This window comes from Schistocerca nitens, chromosome 4, assembly GCF_023898315.1.
Source record: "Schistocerca nitens isolate TAMUIC-IGC-003100 chromosome 4, iqSchNite1.1, whole genome shotgun sequence".
Lineage (NCBI taxonomy): Eukaryota > Metazoa > Arthropoda > Insecta > Orthoptera > Acrididae > Schistocerca > Schistocerca nitens.
The window spans coordinates 224,063,647-224,072,723 of record NC_064617.1 but is presented as its reverse complement, the minus strand read 5'-3'; the positions used below and the strand labels follow the sequence as shown (position 1 = coordinate 224,072,723).

Genomic DNA, 9,077 nt, shown 5'->3' with positions numbered 1-9,077 from the left:
CAAGTGCTAGCATTTTCTCATTAAGGGGTTCTAGGACTTCATTTGCAAGGGCATAGATTGCGTCTTTTGTTGAACGGCCCTTTTGAAAGCCAAACTGGCTCTTACTGAGAACTCCATTCTTCATGAGATGATCAGTAATTATTACAAGTATTAGCTTTTCTAGGATTTTAGAGAAAGCTGTCAGAAAAGAGATAGGTCAGTAGTTAGTTAATTCAGTTTTATCGCCCATTTTGTATGGGGGCTTAACAATGGCATACCTAAGTCTACTGGGAATAACACCTCACACACAAGAATATTTCAGTAAATTACTAGAAATATTATCATCCCCTGCAGAGTTCTTATTTTTTAGAGACATGATTTTTTGAATTTCGTATACAGTGACAGTATTAAGGTACATTTCTGCTATTGTGTTTGAATATACAGCTAGACATAGAGTTACAGCCCCAACTATCTGTTCTTGGTAGTTTTCAGAGATTTGCTGAAGGTTCTTTTAGCAGTCCTTAGTTACTAATGGATGAGATTCCGTGTGAGCCAATGAAAGAAGCCTGGATGGTAGTTACACGAATACCACAGCTTACTTCAATGCGGTAAAGGCCGAGCCATGCGCAACGACTTGTCTGCGCAGCGTTTGTGCATGCAATAAATCGCTGTGAATTACCCCGTTTGCAAGGGCTCCCAGCATTGGATTTCGTAAACCGATATCCCAATACCGCTCCCAGGTGATCGTGTAAACACTTCAAAATCGGTTTGGAAATCCGATTCTGGAATTTCACAACCGATTTTCGCTTCCATGCAAACGCAACCGGTTTTGAAACGCGCTTGGATTGTCAGGTTATGTCTTTTTTTCAGAATTTTCGGGTAATATGGGCTTGTGTAGTGAAGGAGAAGCAGAAATATTAGACTGAGCATGAAGCTGTCTACTGTAACATTTAGCCGAAGAAAAACACGATAGTGTTGACTGAATCAGAAACTGGATCCTCTGTTTTCATGTTTAATTGGGCAAGCAAATCAACTTCTGGCCCTTAACATGTAAACGCTACAGCGGAAAACGGTTTCCGACATTTGATTTTCGTCTTTTGGAAGACATGTCGTATGTAACCGAAGTAAATGTGCTTGCGTACATCACATCAGTTTCAATCTACTGCTGGCCCACCATCCGCCGGTCTAAGAAAGAAATTTCAGCGATAAGCGGCTACGTTCTGGTTAAGGATATTTCAGTTCAGCATATTAACTCGTAATGTAGAAATTACTTCCGTGTTATATATTCGTAACAAGTCTTCTTTCCTCTAGTTTCTTGAGTATCTTTGACGACACGTTTTGTTATCTTAGGTAAACAGTTCAGTGGCGGCGAAACTGTGTTAAATATATGTGATAACACATTTTTGTACAAAATTCCGAATGGTCAACTAGTTAGATGCTTGGAAAAATGGAAATAATCAGCTGCAGATGCGTAGAATTTATGTAGTTGTGGTTTTAAGTCCCTGATTTTCGTCTGGTTTTGTGTTTTGAACTTAACCATCATTTCCAGCTACATCGTCTGCTAGAAGTAGCTAGCAGACAACAAAAAATTTCGGAACTGTGCGAGGAGTAAAATTCTGTATAGCTCTGGAAAAGTGTAGTACTGTAGTTGCGTTTGGACACATACATAAAACCGAATGACTTTTAGAGTTGTATATTACACGTGCCACATGGTCATGCTCGTTTAACATTACAGTCTGTTTCGTTAGTGGCACTTTATAAACGTGATGGAGTCCACAGCAGCGGTCATTATTATAGGAGACGAAATACTGAAAGGTCAAACAGTGGATACGAATTCACATTTTCTTAGTAGACAGCTGTATAAATTAGGCGTCAGGCTGTGTTGTATATCTGTAATTCAGGATGATGTGGATCAAATTACTGAAGAAGTTAGGAGGCTAGCTAGCAAATATACGTGGATTTTTACCACTGGAGGAATAGGACCAACTCATGACGATATTACGTATCGCGGAGTTGCAAAGGCCTTTGGAGAGCGGTTGGTACTAAATACTGAAATAGTGGAGGTACTGAAGAAAGTATATCCAACCGCCCACAACCAAATGGACCCAGAAGTGAATCCTGTATTGAGAATGGCACAGATACCAGAATCTGGAGTGCTTAATTACCTCAAGAGCGAGGGAGAAGGAGCACTTGATGGATTCATTGATAATTTTCCAGTTGTCTCAGTTTTCAACGTTTATATTTTCCCAGGTATACCTGCATACTTCCAGTTCGCCTTCAAGAAATTGAAGCATATATTTGCAAATCGTGGCACAAGATTTTACTCCGTCCAGCTTTATTTACAATTGTCGGAGGTCGAAGTTGCTCCAGTTCTTAATGAAGCTGTTCGGTTGTTTAATGGTAAAGTTTTGTTTGGTTCATACCCTTGTACAGAAAATGGCTTCTATTTTACTAAAATAACAATGGAATCGAAAGTCTATGTAGAGGTATTAGAAGCCAAAGCTTTTCTTCAACGGAATTTTGCACCGGAATCGATTATTAGATTTATACCAAGCTCTGTAAGTAATGCTGTAAATAACGTGTATCAGATGGTTGAATCGTCACTCGTCGATCGACTGTCGCTGGTTGTGAAGAAGGCAGTTAAGGTCAGTAGTGAAATGAAGTAAATACAACCCATATTTCAAACTTTTTCCTAAAGTTTCGCAGAGTCAGTACAGAAACTGAAACTTAGGACAATGATTTTGGGCCAGTTATTCAGAAAGCTTAGTGCGTTTTCATACAATACTATGAAACAGAATTTGATCATATTTTCAATGTCAGCTTTGAAAGCAATTGAAGTGGGCCACAAATATAAGATAGTCAAATAACGCAAAAAAAAAGTCCATGCTGCTGTTCACTTCTGTTGTACAGATTTCATTGGTTGAACCTTTTTTTAAAGTGAATTACTGAAAAATTTTATACTAAATTTATGGTGATGTTGGACTTTAATCACTGTTACAGATCTTTAGCGGTAGCATACACACTACTTACATGTTGCACTTTTTACTCACAAGCATGAATATCGAGTATGCACTGTCCTTCACAGAACCATTACAGAAAAAAAAAAAAAAAAAATCAGATGAGGCAACATAGATGAATAGATATATGATGTAACAAAAACTTTCAGGAAATATTCATCACAAATAGAGAAAGAAAATATATTGTATGGACATGGTCCTGGAAATACTTTATTTCCATGTTAGAGCACAGTTTCTACAACTGTTAAACACATTAATCATCTACTTTGAAATGAGACCTAATCCATGAACAGCATACTTGCACTAAAGTGAGGGCTGACACACTGTTGAACTAACCATTTGCAGAAGTGTACATGTTCTGGGACATCAGCTACTGATAGTGTCTGCACACACTGTACATAGTACAGATACAGCAGGTTCTTGTGTAGCACTCTTCAGGCAGTCGTGATCAACATTTCTTGTTCTACCTAATTGTTTTCCACTGACACTCAGCTTGTCATCAACAGCACAAAGTAATTCTCCTCTAGTTGATGTGTTGTTGTCCTTATAGACCTCTCCCAGTCATGAGTTGTAGGATTAAATGTTCCACAGTCGTTAAGACAAGTATCAGTTGCTTCAGATGTCCTTTTAGATTAGATTAGACTTACTTTCATTCCAATTGATCTGTAGTTAGGAGGTCCTCCAGGGTGTAGAACATGTCAGAAAACAATAACCATGATAAATATTTACAACTGAAACAAATAAGCTAATGTACCTTCCACAGGTCTCAAGTGGAATGATTGTCATTTTTTTAATGAACACTATATGAAAGAATCATTTTACAAACATGAATGCACTGAATTTAAAATAAAAAACTTTTTTTATAAGGTAATAAACATGTAGACCTAATATAACTACTATAATACTTATTTACAATGAACACATTACTGCACTGAAATGAAATGGTGCGGAAGTTAGATTGTACACATACACACACATACCAGTAGGTTCTACTGAGAAATTCATCAATGGAGTAGAAGGAGTTGGCCACCAATAAATCCTTTAGTCTTCTCTTAAACTGAATTTTTATGGCTGCTGGCAAGTTATTGAAAATGTGTGTTCCTGAATAATGCAAACCATTTTGTACAAGAGTAAGTGACTTTAAATCCTTGTGACGATTATTCTTATTTCTAGTATTGATTCCATGAATTGAGCTGTTGGTTTGAAAAAGTGATATATTTTTAATGACAAATTTAATTAAGGAATAAATATATTGGGAAGCAATAGTTAGTATCCCTAGTTCCATAAATAGGCGTCTCCAGGATGTTCTTGAGTTCACACCACATATCTCTCTTACTGCACTTTTTTTGCATGGAAAACTTTAGCTGGGCTTGATGAATTACCCCAAAAAATAATCCCATATGACATTATGGAATGAAAGTAAGCATAGTATGCCAGCTTTTTCATTTTTATATCCCCTATGTCTAACACAATTTTTTAAGACACTTCAGCAGTTCTGTGGTGTGCACTTCCTTGTTGAATTTATTATCAAGCTGTAATCCCAAGAATTTAACACTGTCCACTTCTTCTATCTGTTTGTCATCGTATGTTAGGCATATACTTGTGGGACTCCCCTTACTAGTTCTGAACTGCATGTAGTGTGTTTTTTCGAAGTTTAGTGACAAAGAATTTACTAGGAACCAGTGATTAATGTCCACAAATATTTTATTAGCTGATCTTTCTACGACTACACTTGATTTGCTATTTACTGCAATGTTTGTATCATTGGCAAACAAAACAAACTTGGTATCTGGTAATGTTACTGATGAATGGTCATTGATATACACAAGAACAAGGGCCATAAAATGGAACCTTGTGGGACCCCCCACATGTAATTAGTTCCCAGTTAGATGATGCCTGACAGCTTAATACATGTCGTTTCTAATAACACCCTTTGTTCCCTGCCAGAGATATAAGATTTGAACCATTTTGCAACATTTCCTGTTACACCATAATATTCTAATTTACTTAAAAGGATATTGTGATTTACACAGTCAAATGCCTTTGACAGATCACAGAGTATACCAGTTGCCTGCAATTTTTTGTCTAATGAATTAAGCACATTTTCACTGTAAGTGTAGATAGCCTTCTCAATATCAGAAACCTTTAGAAATCCGAACTGCAACTATGACAGTATGTTATTCGAGATAAGATGGTTATAAAGCCGATTGGATGTTTTTGAGAATGCTGGCAAAAGCGGAATTGGATGGAAATTTGATGCTATTTCTTTATCCCCCTTCTTAAACAGTGGCTTAACTTAAGCGTATTTCAACCATTCAGGAAATATTCCACTGATAAACGGCTGTTTACACAGATAGCTTAATATGTTACTTAACTCACAATCAGATTCATTAATTAACTTTGTTGATATTTCATCATACCCACTAGATGTTTTTGATTTTAAAGATTTTATGATGGGAATTATTTCTGCTGGGGTAGTGAGGGTCAAATTCATATTATGGAAGTTACTTGAAATGTCTGGTCTCAGGTATTCCATAGCAGCATCTACAGAACCTGACAACCCCATCTTTTCAGTAACAGTTATAAATTGTTTGTTAAAAAGTTCTGCAACACTATACACATATGTCACCAATGTATCATTTACTCTTAATGCTATTTGCCCCTCTTCATGTCTGGTTGTACCAGTCTCCCCCTTCACTATATCCCATATTGTCTTCATTTTGTTATCTGATGTGACTATCTTTTCCTCGTAATATATTTGCTTTGATGTCCATATTACAGTCTTTAATATTTTGCAGTATTTCTTGTAATGTGCTATAGCATCAACATCGGAACTGTTTCGGATTGACAGATACAGTTTTCTTTTTGTTTTACAAGATACCCCCTATTCCTTGAGTAATCCATGGCTTATTTGTAGACTTTGCTCTAACCTTGGTTAGTTTTGGGGGAAAACAGTGTTCAAATAAGGTAAGCACTTTATTAGTAGAAGTGTTACATTTTTCATTCATGCCTTGAGCACTGTAAACATTGTTCCAGTGAATGTCTGGGAGAAGTGTCCCAAAATAATCAATTTTTGGCTTATTGATTACCCTCTTGAGCTCAGATTTAACAGATTTTATATCCTATTCAGTATTAACATTTAACAGAAGGAACTGCATGTCTTGGTCTGAGAGGCCATTGACTGTTGGTTTTGTAATATAATAATGTTCATTGGACTGGAAAAGATATTATCAATGGCTGTTTCTGAGCAATTGGCTACCCTAGTGGGGAACTTTACAGTGGGAATTAAGTTGAATGATAGTGTTACTAACTCAATTAAGTTCTTATTGGGAGAGTCTTTAAGGAAATCTACATTGAAATCACTAGATGGGCCAGTACAGCTTCAAGGTAGTGTATGAACAAAGTTACCTGCAGATGCTCGATATACACTTAACATTAAGAAGGACTTTTTGTGAAATTCTACTTCTGTTGCACATGCTGTCCATATGCTGTTCTAGGCAAAATTTATGCATGTCTATGTTCTTAAATTTATGACAGTTGCTGATGAATGTGGCAACTCCTCCTTTATCCATTTCTGATCTACAAAAGTGAGTTGCTAACCTAAACCCTGTAACACTTAAAAGTTTTATACCAGTGGTCACATGATGTTCAGAGAGGCAGATTATGTCAGCTGGGTTTGAAGACTCTAATTCATCTATGCAGATAATTAATTCATTAATTTTATTTCTCAGTCCTCTTAATGTTTTGATGCAATAAAGATAGCTGACATTTCACATTGACTGTGTTAAAACTGGGTGGAGTTTAAATATCTGCTGACTGTTGAAAATTCTTAACCAATAGCTGTTTATGCTGATGTAATAAGCTAGAATTATGTTTTTTGGTTTCTTTCTCAAACTGAAGGTTTGTATCAGTTCTAACCTCTCTTAAAATTTGGTTTGTTTCTGTCCTCCCTACCCTAAAAAAGGGTCTTTTCTGAACCCTATAACCACTGGTATTTTATCACACATGCCAGTGCCTCCTCCCTTTAACTTTCCTGCTATTTTCCCAGCCAGTTTACCCTTCCTTTTCCTGTTAAGGTGAAGGTCATGCCTAGTATAATCCCACCTACTGAGAGAATGAACAGGAATCACACCAATGTGTGACCCTGCACCCGACATAAGCAGCCGTTCCAACTCCAAATTAACTCTGTTGACAGAAGAGTTCAAATGAGGTTGGTCATGGCACCCAAGAACAGATACAAACTCAACACTAGTATGCTTCGATGCTGATGCAATCTTTGCCAGGTCACACTCTATACTGTACCCAGGATCTCTGTCAATACCATTACCTGCCCCACCCACTATAACCACAGTTTCTTCTGTTGTGGCACTGTCATTCTGTAAATCTCTACCTGTATAAGTATTGAGCACCATGGTGGTTAACATCTGTCAATCCATACAGAAAATGGGCATGTGCCAACTGTGCATTTGAGTACACTTCCATTGTACTGTACTAGAAACCAAGTCCATAATGAACACCAAACAGTTGATGCTCCATCCGTGCTTGATGCTAGTAGAACAGTGAAGTTCATCGCATGTCAATTCAAGCAATGAAGTGAGTCACATGTCAACATTACTTTCATTCCGTTGGAAAACCAAGCACTGCCAGTGAGCTTGAGAAATACAACTTACTGTACATTGTGACCAAGTATAATGGAGAGGATATTTTGAACATGTCATGTAAGGAAATGTTTCATGTAATGCTGGTATGTTCTGTTTGTGTGTGTTTCCCGTGATTATTGTGATTATGGAGAGAAGATGAAGCTGAGCTCTGACATGGAAAGAAAGCATTTCCAGATCAATGTCCCTGTAACGCATTTATTCCTCTATATGTGAGAAATATTTCCTGAAAGTTTGGCCATATAAGTATTGTGTTGACACCCTCCTACATAGGAAGAAATGATCATTATAATAAAATAAGAGAAATCAGAGATCACACGGAAAGATTTAAGTGTTCATTTTTCCCATGTGTTATTCAAGACTGGAACAGTAGAGAAATAGAATGAAAGTGGTTTGATGAACCCTCTGTGAGGGATTTAAGTGTGAATTGCAGAGTAGTCATGCAGATATAAATTAGGCCCTGTATAGGCTGCATTTAGAATCTAGTCCTTCTCTGTGTAGAAAACTCAGTCTGCATTTACCCAACTACAAATGAAACAAACTACTTGTTATCCGGACCATTTAGAAAGCTGTTGCTTCTGTCTCCTGACATACACCTGTCATGTTGATACTAGAAAGAACAAATGCTCTTCTGGTGTTGTAACATTTACTAAAAACTCTAAATATACATTACATTTAGTGTCATTTTCAAATTGTCTGTCTTCTGCACTCATACACAAGTGTATGCTGCTATTCACTTCTTTTGTAATGATTTCATTGCTAGGAAATTTTGAAACTGAATTACAGAAAAATTTTAAACTGAATTTATGGTAGTGTTAGACTTCAATTATAGTTACAGACATTTAGCTACAGCATACATACTATTTACATCTCCATTTGGCCATCCTGACTTGAATTTTCCATGGATTTCACTTGTGCCTAAGGTGATAGATGATTTTCCTGCCCTATGCTCACCTTATCCTTTCCTATTTTGTAAATGTTTTATACATATGTATTATTCCTGTATGTTTCTGGTACCTATTGTACCAAATGGCCCCTGGGCAAACAAATAATCAAATAAATAAGACTGATTCAAGTTGAGAGAAGGCAGTTTTCCAGCCAATGAAGGACACTAAGCTTCAGAGAGCCTGTTTATGGACAATGTCATTGTGTGAAGGGATGTAGCAAACAGAAAAAAATGCACTGTAATTCAGAAAGACATGTAGTGGATTAATGCTTAATGCATGCAGTACAAGCTGACTTCCAATGTGAGAAAATGTTGACATATTACTTGTTAAGTCTTTGTAAGATCTCTATTTGTTTGATTAGACATTTGATATTAATATAATCACTAGGGTAACATTGATAACATAAAACTAGTTGTGGGAAAGGCAAATGCCAGACTAAGATTCATTGAAGAACCTAAAGTCAGTGTAATTCATCC

The 9,077-nt window shown here is 36.7% G+C and overlaps 1 protein-coding gene across 1 annotated transcript in view; it reads left to right on the top strand.

The window, feature by feature from the left end:
- Positions 1 to 1,341: 1,341 nt before the first annotated feature.
- LOC126251649 (FAD synthase-like) overlaps positions 1,342 to 9,077 on the top strand; it is an 87,280-nt gene continuing 79,544 nt past the window's right edge. Inside the window, exon 1 of the mRNA XM_049952203.1 lies at positions 1,342 to 2,624. Within this exon, the coding sequence (XP_049808160.1) occupies positions 1,746 to 2,624 (879 nt within the window). The 5' untranslated portion in view covers positions 1,342 to 1,745. The remainder of the gene's footprint in view (positions 2,625 to 9,077) is intronic.